At 35.0% G+C, this 16,363-nt stretch overlaps 1 protein-coding gene across 7 annotated transcripts in view; it reads right to left on the reverse strand.

The window, feature by feature from the left end:
* FNDC3A (fibronectin type III domain containing 3A) overlaps positions 1-16,363 on the reverse strand; it is a 143,367-nt gene that overhangs the window by 16,093 nt on the left and 110,911 nt on the right. For all 7 annotated transcript variants that reach the window (XM_027064810.2, XM_027064811.2, XM_053215286.1 and 4 more), the window contains 10 exons: positions 14,015-14,068; positions 10,164-10,288; positions 9,622-9,796; positions 7,961-8,047; positions 5,725-5,863; positions 4,994-5,062; positions 4,050-4,168; positions 2,361-2,466; positions 2,098-2,273; positions 519-632 (listed from right to left, as the gene is read on the reverse strand). In XM_027064810.2, the coding sequence (XP_026920611.1) occupies positions 519-632; positions 2,098-2,273; positions 2,361-2,466; positions 4,050-4,168; positions 4,994-5,062; positions 5,725-5,863; positions 7,961-8,047; positions 9,622-9,796; positions 10,164-10,288; positions 14,015-14,068 (1,164 nt within the window). The remainder of the gene's footprint in view (positions 1-518; positions 633-2,097; positions 2,274-2,360; positions 2,467-4,049; positions 4,169-4,993; positions 5,063-5,724; positions 5,864-7,960; positions 8,048-9,621; positions 9,797-10,163; positions 10,289-14,014; positions 14,069-16,363) is intronic.

Consider the following 16,363-nt stretch of genomic DNA (forward strand, 5'->3'; position numbering starts at 1 on the left):
ACTGATTATTACTGTACATAATAAAACACAGTGGAAATAATAAATACAAGAGAAATAGTATTATACTAATCCCTATGAATGTTTGTTCTGAACATTAAGCTCACCAGTGGCTAAGTATCTTGGTAATGAGACAAAGCCTTTGAAAAAATACAAAGCACATCATGAACAAGAAACCATATACTTGTAATGCAAATATACCTTACTTAAATGCTTCAAAGCAAAAATTTCACATTATAACACATGAACTTAAGTAGGCCTTACTGTTTGCATGATTTAGGAGGTTAAATGAATAGTGTCTCGGGGCCCCTGGGTGGCTCAGTCAGCTCAGATCATGATCTCATGGTTTGTGGGTTCTAGCCCCGCATTGGGCTCTGCACTGATAATGAGGAGCCTGCTTGGGATTCTCTCTCCCTCTCAAAATAAATGAATAAACTTAAAAAAAAATGAATAGTATCTCTATTCTTTTATATGAACTATTCTAATTACTTAAGAGAGTAAGTCAATGGGAATTACAGTACCTCCCAATTCACTTGTGCACAAGTTGCAGATCTGCATGTAACTTGAGGGGGCTTGCACTGATCTGGTGGTCCAGGGGCTGTAGTAATATCACATTTTTCTGAAAATGGTCCAAACTAGAAAAACAAACATAACCAGCATTTTCATTTTTCACCCACAGATTGCACAGCTCTCCATAAATATTCACATACATAAATAAGTGCATAATCCTTCTCCTTCAAGACTGACTGGTCATAATAGAACTCTAAAAGCATTCATAGAAAGGAAAAAGATTTAATGATTATGGAAGTTACTATGTCAGGTATTTTTAAGTTTCATTTACTGTACTTTTTTCTCTTGTTCCTTTTCCTTTTTCCTTCATGACTGATTTTGTAAGAAGGGCAGGGCATTAGGGAATTATGTACATGGAATAAGTCAGGAGAAATTATATGAGGAGTGAAGGAAAGGATACCAATTAAAGGCATGAAAAATGGTAGGCATAAATTATATCTTAAAATTTAGAATAGCTTTAAAAAGGGTATAAAATGTATACTCTCTGGAAGTGCAGAAAGCAAATTATTTACAATGATTGTCACAAATTATCAGAATCCTGAAAATACAGATTAAGTAAGTATTAAAGATGCTATCCCAGTGTACTGCAGCCTTGTGGGGCTGACAAGATGATAACTTCAGACAGAACACTATGACTTATGTAATAACTGCCAAAAAGGACTGACATAAGAAATTTTAAGATAAGTTTACAGATACAGATACTGAACTTAGTTGGAGAATGGGACATAAAATAGTAAAGTTCACTAACATATGAAGTAATGGGAGGGGAGAGACTTGGCAGTTTAATTTTGTGAAATTATAGAGTAAGGAAACAATGTTATTCAACTAAGACAAGAAATTACTGCTTTGTCCTGAGAGAATCTGTTTTAATGCAGAGATGAGAAATATCCTGGTTGAGTGGAAAGGGCTTTGGCTCTGGAGTCTGACAGCCCTGAATCTGTGGCTTATCTCTGTCACTTCTTATTTGGGTGACTGTGGACAAGATGTTTAGTTTTTCTGAGCCCCAGCCTCCTCAGCTGTACAATGGAGATATCACCTGTTTTGTCCATTTTATGGAACTGTACAGATACACAGAGAATACTTTTTAAAAAGTCACATAAAGCCAGAAATGCTTAAAATATAAGTTATCTTTTCCTTAGGCAAAAAATGAATCACAATTAGTAGCCAAATAAAATAAATGCTGTATATAACCAGCCTCAAAAAACTTAATTATCCAAAGTATTTCATCTAATAGTTTTGTTCTTACTCTTTAACTTATTAAGTAAACCCTATTAGCATCACCTGAAAGGCAAACTTCAACCCAGCTAAAGTTCCGAGTGTCACAAATTATAAATGGGGTTTGAAAATACTGAGATTCTATAATAACTATCATATATACAGACCTCTCTCTTATTTATCAATATAGGCTTATTAAAAACTGTAAAATTTGGAGTCACATGTTGAAAGCAAAATGGCTAACTAATGGGTGCAATTATGTATGTTCTGTGAATTACCACTGTGATTATAATTCAATCAGCAGAGTCTTCCTACCCCCATTTTGTTAGCTGCATGCAGTCTGAAGCTATAAGTCTTTCCAGGAAGAAGGTTGCTCACTGTACATTCTACTTCAGAACCTTGGTAAACTTCTCTGGGTTCATCTTTTTCTACAGGAGACATCTCCACACCATAGCAGAAAATGGGTGATCCACCATCAACCAGAGGGGGTCCTAAAGGTGGAAAGATTTATGCAATTTAACAAAAGGAATATATTTAGTACTAACTCAATTATAATTTATTACCAAAATGAAAATTACCCCATCGTAACTGTATTTCTTTTGCTTTGGGTCTACCCTGTAATCTGGGAGGGAGGCACGGGCCAGGAGGCACAGCTGGAGTCTGCACAAGTAAAGATTCAGATACCTGCCAAAACAAAAGCAATAACAAAACAAAAATGCCCCAACCGGAATGCTTTTGTTAAAGAAAAATAACACGAACACAAAGACCGCATCAACAATTTGAAATTCTACTTGACTATCAATTGAAAAGGAATAAAGTTCTAAATAAAATAAGAACCCAATTAAATCATTAAAACTCTGATTTTATATTAACAAATAAAGACACATATTATGTGACAACTATATACAAAGAAAGTTACCAGAAAAAAAGAACAAAAAACTCTTCATCTTTCCATAATTGAAAAACAACAAAAAAATAACCTTCAACAAAACCTACTGGACTAATAAAGATTATTTTTGATCTCATCCAAATGGATCCACAAATCTCTTCTAAGGATGTTTTCATATTCTGTAAATACTGTTTGCCATGTTTTCAGAAGGCTTAGACTATTTTGGTTACTTTAACTGTATATTGTATTTTTAACCTAAATATTAATATACATATATGCATATAAAATCTTTCCTTTTTCTTTTCCACCTAAAAATAATTCAAAAATCAGGTTAACTTTTCCAAGTGCTTGGTATCTTTCCAGGTATTTGGTATTATCTTGGTTTCGATGTTATTTAAAAAATGTGTATCGTTTAGTTTTATTTTAAAAGACTTCTTTTACCAACACTGACATGCACTCAGTACCATATCCTTAACTGCACTGTATTAAGGTTTACACTTAATATTCTTTACAAACATAAATACTTGGTCATCACCTTATTTAGAAAGGTATCCTATATGAGAATGCTATATCACTGTATTAGAATATTAGGGTTGTTTTTGGGGTGGGATCTGTTCTTTCTAATCCTGGAAGATGTTCTTATTAGATACAGTGAAGCAACTGGATCCCAAGCCTGTTGGGTAGGACTTGCATGCAGTTTCCTAATACTTCCATTTTCAACAAAATGCTTATAAATTCATTTTTAAAAAAGGTAACTTCATTGCATTAAATTCCATTTGAAAAATAATGACAGTTATTAATGCTCCACGAACCCATTCTTAGTTAAATTATTAAAAAAATACCATTCCTATTAAAAAAATTACCTCTCTAGAACATTACAAATATCTCATATATAATCAATGGCACACTTTAGGTTAGTGATAAATTCTCTAGTAATAAAAATAATTGCCAACTTTCCTGAAATAAGTAATTACTAGAATCTGTGTTTAAACAGTAAATGATTATGGTTTGTCCTGATACACATAATTTATAGAGCAATCAGTCTACAATTATTTTATTTTTATTTCTGTTAGGTATGGCTATTGAACATCATCCTAAAATTTACCTTTATAAATTTTTCTGCAGTATTTTTGTATATCTGTTGTTGCAAAGCTAAACAACAACCAGACAATAGATATTCACTGAATACTGATTATAAGCCATGTACTATTTTAGAATATTTTGATCACTATAAGTTACAGAATATTCTGATCACTATAAATTAATCACCTAAATTACAGAAATTACTTTGGATACATTTCAATATTTGAGGTGGCATCTGGTGATTCCATCTTATTTGACCCAAACTTGAAAAAAAAAATCTAGATGTAAGTATTACCGCACTCTGTCCTCCATCACTGATGCAGTAAACTCGTAAACGATAGAAACAGCCTGGATTTAGTCGATCACAAAGATGTTCCCTAGTAGCTCCACTGTATATCATATCCCATTTGTTTCCTGGAAGGTGAAGAATTATGTTCAATCAGCTACGAGGTAATGTTTAACATTTGGGTATCATGGACACGGCAGGTATCCTAGCTTCACTAAGTAAGTGTTTATGTAATTTGTCAGAAACAATTTAAGCTTGTTTTGAGTTTCCTGGAAATGACCTAATTTTCTTTATGTGTGCAGCTTCCTAGACGAATCTGCATGGCTTTATTGAAATGAAATATCTCTGTAACTCTGTTACAGACTTTGGCTTACATTGATAATTTGCTTTTAATTAAGCATTTTAAATGTGTTTACTGGTCCAGTAATAACATTATAACACACAAAGAGTAGAAAGAACCAATACCACAGGAAGTTTAGTCTTAATTAAAAGACATTCTTATTATTTTGCAGGAAGCAGTTCAATTCACAGAAATATGGATTGTTACATGTGTTATTCAAAAATTAAGTTCATGAGGCACAGAAAATATTACTAAAACTAGTATAATGTAAGTTAAATTTTAGAAGTTAATTTTTCTCTGACATGTCTGGTTATAAATCTAACTGAAAGTTTAGAAAACTTTAGATATACTGGAACTGAGCAAGGCAAACTCATGAGAAAGAAATAAACTAAAAAAATAAAAGTAATAATATAGGTATACAGCATTCTTACATTTGATTCACTCTATTTCTAGAGATTAGAACTTAAAGTGGATCATAACAGGCAAAATTCTAACTGCTATAAACAAAGGGAAAAAATTAAGAGTGAAAGAAAACAGATCATATAAAATGTACAGTCATGAAGAGTAGGGGCATACTGGTATAAATCTATTAATTTTTAATAGTTATTCTTACCATTAGAACCTTCTGCCATCTCCACTACATACTTATTAATGGTTGCACCTCCATTGTCTTTTGGTGGGTCTATCCAAAGAAGTAAAAGTGGTATTAGGCAAAATACATAGTTAAAAATGACAGAAAATCCTAGTAAGTGGAATACCAAACCTAAGATTGCTTAAAAAATAAAAAGAATCACCCGCAGTGCTTTTTTTATTAATACCAGCATCTCATTAATCTATCGATTTTGCAACAAATAGTATATAAGGTGTTCAATAATAATTATTATTTTTTCAAGTTTTACTGATTTAAGGTTAGGTTTTCTCCATACCTAACATGGGGCTTGAACTGACGACCCCAAGATGAAAAGTCACACGCTCTTCTGCCCACCAGGCACCCTAACAAATGTTTGTTTTAAATGAGTAAAAGTGATTTTCATTTCTCAGGAGAGCCAGGATGACTCAGGTGACTTTAGCGACAATTTCAGTAATCATTCACTTCACACAGTGCTGTCTCTGCTCACAGTCCTACCACAGATTCCAAGTTCTTCTGTATCAAATATGAACTTTGTATTTGTGTGAGTGTAAAGTTTTCTACAAAAGAGATCCTCAAACAATGAATGATTCTCACATTTCCAATTAAACTTGCTTCAGCTAACAACTGTACTCAACTATCTTAAAAATTACCCTAATATTCAAATCATTACAATCAAATATAAAAGTAATGATGTACAAATACGCATATCTTACCCCAAGTTATTTTAAAACTGTGTGAATGTATCTTTCCTTTAACTGATGGCTTCACAGGTACACCTGGTTTATCAGGGCATGTAGTAAATTCTACTACTTCACTTGGGTTACTTTTACCTTCTGAGTTGTAAGCAATAACCTGTGATGAAAACACAAAGACATAAAATAATTGATATTTGATACCTAATGATATTGGCTTAATGAACAAAGTGATGACAGATAAGCTCAATCAAGTGATAAAGTAAAAGTTTTCAGACTGTGATGGCTTATTTATATGAGAATGTCTACAACAGGGACTCAGCATATATGAAGAATATTCAGGTATAATCAATCCCCTTTGAGAGCCAGTTCTGGGGATACAGGTGTAAGTCTGTAACAGTTTGATATTAAACTAGAGTCATTACAGGAACAAGCTATAATCTGATGATACTTGATGAGCTTGATTTATGTATTCTTTTACTATTCTTTGGGTTTTAAAAAGATGTCCACAAATTCTTCGAATTTTCTTTATTCAAAAGATAAAGGCTAATTCCTCTTCCCTTTGAATTGCACTTAATGACTTGCCTCTAATACAATCTAGCAGAAATCACAGTGTGTAGCTTTGCTACAGAGAAGCCCATCTGGTGAGGAACTGAAGCCTCTGACCAACAGTCAGAGAGGAAATGAAGGCTACCAACACTTGAGTGAACTTGGGAGCAAATCCTCCAACCCCAGACAAACCTTCAAGTGACTGCAGCCCTAGCTGGCATCTTGACTGCAACCTCACATAAACCCTCTATCAGAACCACCCAGCTAAGCTGGTCTTGAATTCCTGACCCCCAGGAACTGTGAGAAAAATAAATGCCTGTTTTTTCAAGTTACTAAATTGTACAGCAATATAATTCATAAGTATTTTTATATTTGACTTTAGAACTGTTAAGGTCTTTATAATTGGTAAATTATTAAAATTCTTAGAATTCTACTATCATGTAACACACACACAAAACCAAATTACATTCATACATACATATAGTTCCTAGCTCTGTCCATTGAAAGGATGCCCAGGAGTATCAAAACCGTATAGCATTAAGTATGCTTAGTACTCAGATATTGGCTTCTAAATACCACGGTCCACTAAAGGGACCCAGGTGCTTTGAGAAATGACCAATTCTGACATTGAAGGATTGGAGACTGGAATATCATGTGCCAGAAAGGAAAGGCTCAAAAGAATGATGGGGGGGGAGGGGCACATTTCAAAAGAATCTGAAAGGCAGCTCAAAGGAGCTCCCAAATTTGAAACAATGTGAGCCTCATAAATGATAATCATAGTAACAAAATATAACTCACTCAATTAACAGGAATTCATGAGTTCATACTGACATATATGATAAGAGAAAGCTTTTCTTTATAGTATGATGCCAACTGATAGATGTAGAAGGAATGATAAAATTAAAATCACCACTTGGCAACCATTAATCATAGTAATAACTGATTCAGGCAAAAATTATCAATGGGTGTTAAAGCTAGTAGATGAAAGTGATGAAAAACAAAGTGTTCACACAGTATTTACAAAATACTTGTTAATTACAAAGGGAAAAAAAACAGCTTTACAGTGAAGAAACACAGTAGATGTAATCTTTGACTACCAGTAACAGGACAAATGGAAACTGTGCACCGCTTGATATAATGTACCAAGAAAATAATAGCATTACTTTTTCTGATATCCCCTGACAAAAAAGCATATTTTGAATGTTTAACAACATCCACATTAAAAAAATTTTTTTTAATGTTTATTTTTGAAAGAGAGAGAGAGAGAGGGAGAGAGAAAAAGAGAGAGGAGAGAGAAAGGGGAGGGGCAGAGAGAGATGGAGACACAGGGGCAGAGACGGAGACACAGAATCTGAAGCAGGCTCCAGGCTCTGAGATGTCAGCACAGAGCCCGATGTAAGGTTCGAACTCACGAGCTGTAAGATCATGACCTGAACCAGAGTTAGATGCTTAACCAACTGAGCCAAGCAGGTGCCCAACATCCACATTTAGATGTTTGTTCCCATTATACAAATAAAAGTCCCATAAAACATTAAAATTTGAATTTAAATATATATACAGTTTGATAACCAATGTTACATAGTAAGAAAGTAAAGCAGTAATGCTCATTATTTTAGATTTAAAACCAAAGGAGTGAGGTATGTACTTGGCTTTAGAACAATAGGAACAATAAGAACAAACAAATATTTTAAGGGCTTTCAAAGCTTACCTTAAATTTATACTTTGTACTACGTCTGAGATTCTTCACTGTGTAAGCAAGATCTTCTCCATCATATTTAGGCTTAAAACCATATCCCTGGAAAGGGAAAATAAGCCTCCCTTAGATATCTAACAGCAGAAATATGGGGAATAACAAACATGTAAAAAGATCTAGGTCTTCTTCATCTTCTGTTTACAATGTGATTAACACTCTGTTAAGTGTATTCCTCACTTTGGTACTTTTATCTTCAATGGACAAATCCAGAAATGCTAGTGAATGTTTGTAGCATGAAGGAGACCTCATTTCGAGTAAATACAGTAATCAAGAGACAATCTTCATGCTGAGGGTAAAGTCAGAGCCAATGGTGACTTCACCATAAGTAAGCATATGCCTAGAACTAACAGAATTTCCTAGACAGATGTTGCAAGAGCTAAAAAGAACTATATTTAAACTTGACCTAAACACATAGGTGTGTTTAAGTAAATAAATGAATGGTTGGTTGTGCTGGCAGGTAGGGATGTCACTTAGGTTTTGGGATGCTATTTATAGCTTCAGTAACAATCCCTTACTACTTTCCCAATGTTATTTAAAATTTTTTAAGTTGATATATAGTTCACATGCTATAAAATTCCCATTTTGAAGTATGAAATTCAATCATTTATAGTATATTCACAAGGTTGTGCAACCATCATTAAATTCTTAATCCCACAATAAAGCCTGCACTTTATTTATTGGTTAGCAGTCACTTCCCTTCTTTTCTCATCCATTAGTATATTTTCTGTCTCTATGGATTTGCCTATATCCATAATAAATGGAATCACACAATATATGGTCTTTGTGACTAGGTTCATTTACTTAACATAATGTTTTCAAGGTTCATTCATGTTGTGGCATGTGTCAGTACTCCATTCCTTTATATGGCTAATTGATATTCCACTGTATGGATATATCACATTTCTGCCTATCCATTCATCAGTTGATAGACATTTGGGTTGTTTCCACTTTTTGGCTATTATGAATAATGCTGCTGTGAACATTCATGTACAAATTTCTGTATAAACACTTGTTTTCAATTCTCTTGGGTATATAGCTGGGAGTGGATCAATGCTATTTTTGACTCATACTGCTTTAAAGTAGCTCTGAAAAGCTACGAAACTATGTAGAACTAATAGAAGACATCCTAACTCATGTTCAGCTTTGTTCTAGCTCATAAGAGACAAATCACTGGAAACTACATTCTGGCTGCACTATATAATCTTATAATCTCTCTTCAAATCTTCTCTGGCACTTGGGAAAGCAATGTATGAAAACAGCCGAAAAGATGGACACGTTATTTCCTTATTTTTTAGAGCTGCTTAGGCTAAAAGGCTGTGGTGATCTTTTCCTCTATTTTCCCTAAACATATATATTTAAAATGTAGTCTATGCTGTTCCTAGGCACAAACGTACATACAAACATACATAAAAAACAAAACCCGCTCCTATACATCAAGAAAACAAAAGACTGAATTCTTCCTCACTCCTCAATATTCCTCCTCAACAATAACCAACCAAGGATTCAAAGGATTTAGAGAAAGATCGAACTATTGTGGCACTGTTTACTTACAAGTATTAATGCCACACTGAAATATGTTTTAAACACTCTTACTTAAAATACATATTCGTACTTACTGAAGTTTCTTCTTCCATCTCTAAAATGTAAGAAATTCCTTCATCTGATGGTGTTCCTGAGGGCTTACTCCATTGTAAGGATAACCAAGTAACACCAGCCTTAGTTAATACAGGACTTGCTGGCATAGAAGGGGCACAGCCTGAAGTGTAATAGAAGACTTCTTCACTAAAACCACTGTTGAAACAAATGGTTTTTAAAAATGAATGAATAAAAGTTTTTATAGCTAAAGAACTCATTTCTGATAAATGGAATTTTTTTTGAAAGTGACAGTTTTTGATAACTAATTATAATCCAAGTAATATATCTTGGATCTGATAATATTTTTATGGTAACCAGATCAGATACCTAAAAGGTGAGTTAACATTCTTTTAAAACTGCAATTTATGTAACTAACATATTCTCTTACAGCTTTTGCTAAGCTAGTAACAGATCTTTACCAACAGAGTGATAAACTAAAGCATAATTTTTAGTGGATAATTTGGACTCCGAATAATTTATGTAAGTTGACTAAATAATATATTTACATTAAAATGTATCTTACCTTGTGCCATATTCATTTCTGGCTGACAGTCTAAATTTACAACCCATTGCTGGTGACAGTTTAGTAATTTTAAATTGCTTCTGTAAGCCCATGTAACATTGACAAAATTCTCCATTTCCTTTTCCCTAAAAAAAAAAAAAAAAAAAAAAAAGGCTAATTATTATATATTTAAAAAATGGCTGGTTATTATATATCATGTATATTATTGTAAAAAGACAAATTCACATCAATTTGTCCTTGATGGACAGTAACATCAGCTAGTGTACATGATAAATCATCTTTGTTACATGACCATCATGGATCTCAAGAGAAAGTTGAGATAACACACATCTTTTTTTAATAAGTCTTTTTTTTTTTTTTTTTTTTTTTTAATTTTAGAGAGAGCAAAAGCATGAATGGGAGAGAGGAAAGTATGCAGCTCAGGACAACTACAGAGTTTCAGAAATTTAGGATGCTACATAAAATGGACAAATTTCTTATTCTCTACCCATTTTTCTTTATTGTGTTGGTAGATTTAAAGGGTGGTTTTAGGGTGACTTCTGCTTCAAAGAAAACCTTCAGTCTGTATTTGGCTGCTTTACTACACTCTCCTGTTTTAATGGTGTACAGTTGATTCTATTAAGCTGTCTAAATAGAAAATTGTACCATCTGTAAATAATGATAATTTTGCCCCCCCGCCCCCCAGCCCTGCCACTATATGGCTGTACTTCTTGTTTTAGTTCTAAATCATACTGCATTAATACTAAATAAAGGAGGGAACCAGCAACTTTTGACTTGTTTCTGCTTTGACTGAAATGCTTTAAAAACAACTTTTTTAAATGTCTATTTTAGAGAGAGAAAGAGTGCGCGTGCGAGCATGAGCGGGGGTGGGGCAGAGAGAGAGGGAACCACAGAATCAGAAGCAGGCTCCAGGATCTGAGCAGTCAGCACAGAGCCTGGCATGGGGCTCAAACTCATGAACCATGAGTCCATGACCTGAGCCAAAATCAGATGTTCAACTGACTGAGCCACACAGGTGCCCCTGAAATGCTTTTATTGTTTAGTGATGGTATTTCACTTGATACAAAAATAATTGTCAGTTAAGGAATTATCTTTCTATTCCTAATTTGAGTTTTAACTGAGGTAAGTGCTAAATTTTATCAAATACCTTTTCATAATTTATCAACATATGTATTTTCTTCTAAATTACTATGATGCAGTAATAGATTTCCTAATTCTAAATTCTTTTAAAACTTCTGGAATAAAAAACCTTTTAAAATGTAAAAATAAAACTTGTTTGTGCCTCATTACTCTTATAATATAGGCATATTATTTTGGTGCACCTCACTTTATTGAGCTTCACAGATACTGTTTTTTTACAAAATCTGGCTTGTGGCAACCCTGCATCCAACAAGTCTATTGGTGTCATTTTTCTAATAGCACTTGCTCACTTTGTGTCTCTGTGTCACATTTTGGTAATTCTTACAATATTTCAAATTTTCTCATTATTATTTGTTATAGTGATTTAAAGGAAGAAGTCCAACTATAGACATTGACAGGAGTTCGGCAGAAGTTGATCCCAACCCTCGTGGACGACTTTGAGATTTTAAGACTTCAGTGGAGGAAGTAACAGTAGGTGTGGTGGAAGCAGCAAGAGAACGAGAATTAGAAGTATGGAGCCTGAAGATGTGACCCAATTGCTGCAATCTCATGATAAAACTTGAGCAGATGAAGTGTTGCTTTGTATGGATGAGCAAAGTAAGTAGTTTCTTGAGATATAATGGACTCCTGGTGAAGATTGTAGAAATGACAACAAAGGATTTAGAATCTTACATAAACTTAGTTGATAGAGCAGCAACAGGGTTTGAAGGGACTGACTCCAGTTGTGAAAGTTTTAGTGTTGGTAAAATGTTATCAAATGGCATCACATGCTATAGAGAAATCATTCATGAAAGGAAGGGTCAATCTTTGCAGCAAAACACATTGTTGTCTTTTTTTTTTTTTAAAGAAATTGTGAAGGCCACCCTAAGCTTTAGCAACCACTACTCTGATCAGTCGGGAGCCATCGACATGGGGGCAAGACCCTCCAGCAGCAAACAGACTGACTCACTGAAAGCTCAGATGACAGTTAGCAATTTTTAGCAATAGAGTTCATTTATTTATTTGAGAGTGAGTGAGCACATGAGTGGTAGAGGGAGAGAGAGAATCTTAAGCAGGCTCAATGCCCAGTGCCAGAGCCCAATCCAGGGTTTTATCTCATGACTCTAAGATCATGATGGGAGGTGAAATCAAGAGTCGAACGCTTAACCTACTGAGCCATCCAGGTGCCCCAGCAATAAAGTATTTTTACTTTTTTAGTTTATTTATTGTGAGAGACAGAGCGTGTGTGAGCAAGGGAGGGGCAGAGAGAGAGGGGGGGAGAGAGAGAATCCCAAGCAGGCTCTGTGCTCTCAGCGGAGAGCCTGATGTGGGGCTTAATCCCAAGAACTGTGAGATACGACCTGAGCCTAAACCAAGAGTCAGTTTAACCAACTGAGCCACCCAGGCGCCCCTTTAAATTATGTATATTGTTTTTAAAAGACATAATGCCACTGCACATTTAATAGACTACAATATAGTGTATATGTAACTTTAAAAAAAAAATTTTTTTTTTAACGTTTATTTATTTTTGAGACAGAGAGAGACAGAGCACGAACAGGGGAGGAGCAGAGAGAGAGGGAGACACAGAATCTGAAACAGGCTCCAGGCTCTGAGCTGTCAGCACAGAGCCCGACGCGGGGCTCGAACTCACGGACTGTGAGATCATGACCTGAGCCGAAGCCGGATGCTTAACCGACCAAGCCACCCAGGCGCCCCTTGTATATATAACTTTTATATACACTAGAAAACCAAAAAATTCATGTGACTTGCTTTATTGAGATATTTGCTTTATTGTGGTTGGCTGGAACCAAACCTGCAATATCTCCAAGGTATACCTGTATATTGCTGAAAATACCAAATTATCAATGAAATTTCTTCTATTCCCTCTGGCCACTCAGCTGCAGAAAAGCAGCAGGGCAAGAGAGAACATGATAAATGACAGTAAAACAAAATACTAAATAATAAAGCTCAGTATGTTTGCTGTGGTAGGCTGAATAATGGCCTCCCAAAATATCCAGGTCCTAAACCCTGGAACCTATGAATGTTCAGGGACTGTACAGATGTTATTTAATTAAAACTCTTGAGATAGAAAGATCATCCTGGATCATCTAGGTGGACTCTAAATGGAATTACAAGTGTCTTTTTTAGAGGGAAAAGGCCATGTGATAATGGCAGCAGGGGCAGAAAAGGCTATCTATCAGATGTAGCCATGGATTCATGGTAATGATCCAGTAATGAAGAGAGTCTCCAGAAGCTGGTAAAGTGAAGAAAATGGATTCTTCTCTAGAATTCCTGGAAGAAGCATGGCTATAGTGACACCTTGATTTTAATCTCAGAGAGAGCCGTTTTGGATTTCTGGCTTCCAGAATTATAAGAGAATAAATATAGTTTGTTTTAAACCCTTGGGTTTGTGGTAATTTGTTAAACTAGTCACAGTAAATGAGTACACTTGCCTTTAAGGCTGATGTGAAAAAAAAAATATTCCTTCGTCAAGGTAATTACCCAATTGACAACTTTGAGGGGTTTGAGTCAAAAACAAAAAACAAAATAAAACATGGGGGGGGGGGGGTGTCCAGTCAGTAATGTTGTCTAAGAACACCATTAATTCAGTCATGTACTACCCAAATCATTCATAGTGTTTTAAAAGAGGAAAAAACTATTGTAACAAATTATTTCTGCTTGAGGATATACACATAATTTTCACCTAATTTAAAAAGATTCAATTTACTCACCTCATCCCATTCTAAAATAAAGCTTTGGATTTTAGAACCATTGTCACTAGGTGCCTAAAAGAAACACCAAAAAACAAAATGAGTACAAATTAGTACATTTGTAAAAGATACTGTGATGATCTAATCTGAGGAACTGATTGTGTTACAGATGTTCTCTGTGACTTAACTACAGAAAAACTGCACAGAGAATAGATACATATGTATTTATAACCTCACAATCCTTTTAAATACAAGGAAAGAAAACAAAGCAAGAGGCTACTCAAGTTTTTCTGAACGGCAAACAATCTCTTGTAGCAAGAACAAGCTTAACTTTTATGATCCATTATAAAAAAAAAAATCACTTTGCCTTTTATCAGGTTTTTATCAGCTTTAAGTTCCTAGGATTGATCCTGTCATTTTCATTAAAACTCATTTTACAATCTAAAAGTATACTATGTAATACACCAGAGTGAAAGAACCAGGGTGCAGGGAAGAACTCCAAGGGGCACACTGTCTGGATCTTTGCTTCTAGACACAATGTGCCGTTACCTAAGATAAGACTGCTCATTCATCAATCTGCTAATCTTCAGTGGTCAAAATTTCAGTCTCCCTTAGCATTTTATTCTAGTATTTAATCACTCTAGAACTCAAGAGTTTCAACCTTGTTTCTACTTGAATTTTCTTTCTACAAATTCAACTTGTTTCCTCTGTTTAGTCCTCACTTTAGATGCAGAACAACCGATCACTACTCTCCTTATAACTTCATCCATTTGAAGACAAGTGACTCTAAAAACTCCTGTTATAAAAATTAAAAAACCTTAGTTTTAAAAAAATGTTTATTTATTTATTTTGAGAGAGAGAGAAGGGCAGATGGGGGGGGGGGTGCGGAGAGAAAATCCCAAACAGGCTCCTCATTGTTGGCACAGAGCCCAACACAGGGGGTTGATCTCACAAACCTGTGAGACCATAACCTGAGCTGGTATCAAGAGTTGGATGCCTAAGTGATGGAACTACCCAGGTACCCCAAATAAGCTTGACTTTTGAAAAAGTTCTCCAGAGAACTGTAATTCTCTGGACTCTATCTAGTTTTTATATAATAGTGGCAACCATGTTAATAGCAATCAAAGATGGTCAAATTTTTAATGAAGAGTCTTTTCTAACATGGAGGTCCCAATTATCTGTGAAACATCAATACAGATCTTATGTTTCAAAATTAAACAATTTTTTTAATGTTTATTTATTTTTGAGAGAGAGAATGTAAGCAGGGAAGGGGCAGAAAGAGAGGGAGACACAGAATCTGAAGCAGGATCCAGGCTCTGAGCTGTCAGCACAGAGCCCGAGGTGGGGCTTGAACTCATGAGCAGTGAGATCATGACCTGAGCCGAAGTTGGACGCTTAACCGACTGAGCCACCCAGGTGCCCCTTATGTTTCAAAATTTTAAAAAACTGTATAATTTTTAACTGGTTAACATGACCAGAATTTGCTATGTAAGTTACAGGAGTAGCTCACTGATTGGCACAGCAATGGCACTTATAAATGACTACAGCAGGGATGGGGCAGAACTGAAACCCTGGGAAATTCAACTCTTACATAGCAGAGGAAGAGAATCCCAAGATAAAGACTGCAAGTCTCAGCAACAAGTGTGTGATATAAAAATATACTTCCCCAGAGTTAATGCCTCCAGATTGTTCTAGTCTGTTGCACACTTATTTTCCTTAATTTCTTCTACTTTATTTTGTGAAGCTTTTCAAGTCAAGGAAATGGATTCTCCTTGAGTCCTTGGGAGAAGCATGCCTATAGTAACACCTTGAATAACCTGTGACCATTTCTCCAAGATAGAGGGGAAACTATTAAGTGTAAAGTGTTTTACATTATCTCATTTAATCCTTATATCAGCTCTTTACAACTGTTATCCAAACTATACAGAAGAGGAAATGGAGGTTTTAAACAACCCAAATAAGTAGCCCCAACCATGCTGATTACCATGTATATATAGGGCCATTTCTGAAGAGTACAAGCCTGGGTAACCTGTGTGGGCCACAAAGAGGTAGCACTGTTTATATCCTACATAGACCTGCTAGGATACTGTTAAAGACAAATTTCAAAATTCAATTTTATCTTTAGAATAAAGAGCAGTGCCCTACAGAAATCCCAACCTACATGAAGGTCACTGGGCTGCTACCCTAACTGTCCTACCAAAAGGGAAGAACCTTAGCATACTGACAAACAAAATGCTACTCTGACATGAAATAAAATTAGTCATACTTAATCACACATGAAAATGTATGTAGAACATACTTGTCTGATTTATGTGTGCTAACAGCACTTGAGTACTTCTTCCTACATAAAGCATCTAATATCCTCAAAAG

Source organism: Acinonyx jubatus, chromosome A1 (genome assembly GCF_027475565.1).
Source record: "Acinonyx jubatus isolate Ajub_Pintada_27869175 chromosome A1, VMU_Ajub_asm_v1.0, whole genome shotgun sequence".
NCBI lineage: Eukaryota > Metazoa > Chordata > Mammalia > Carnivora > Felidae > Acinonyx > Acinonyx jubatus.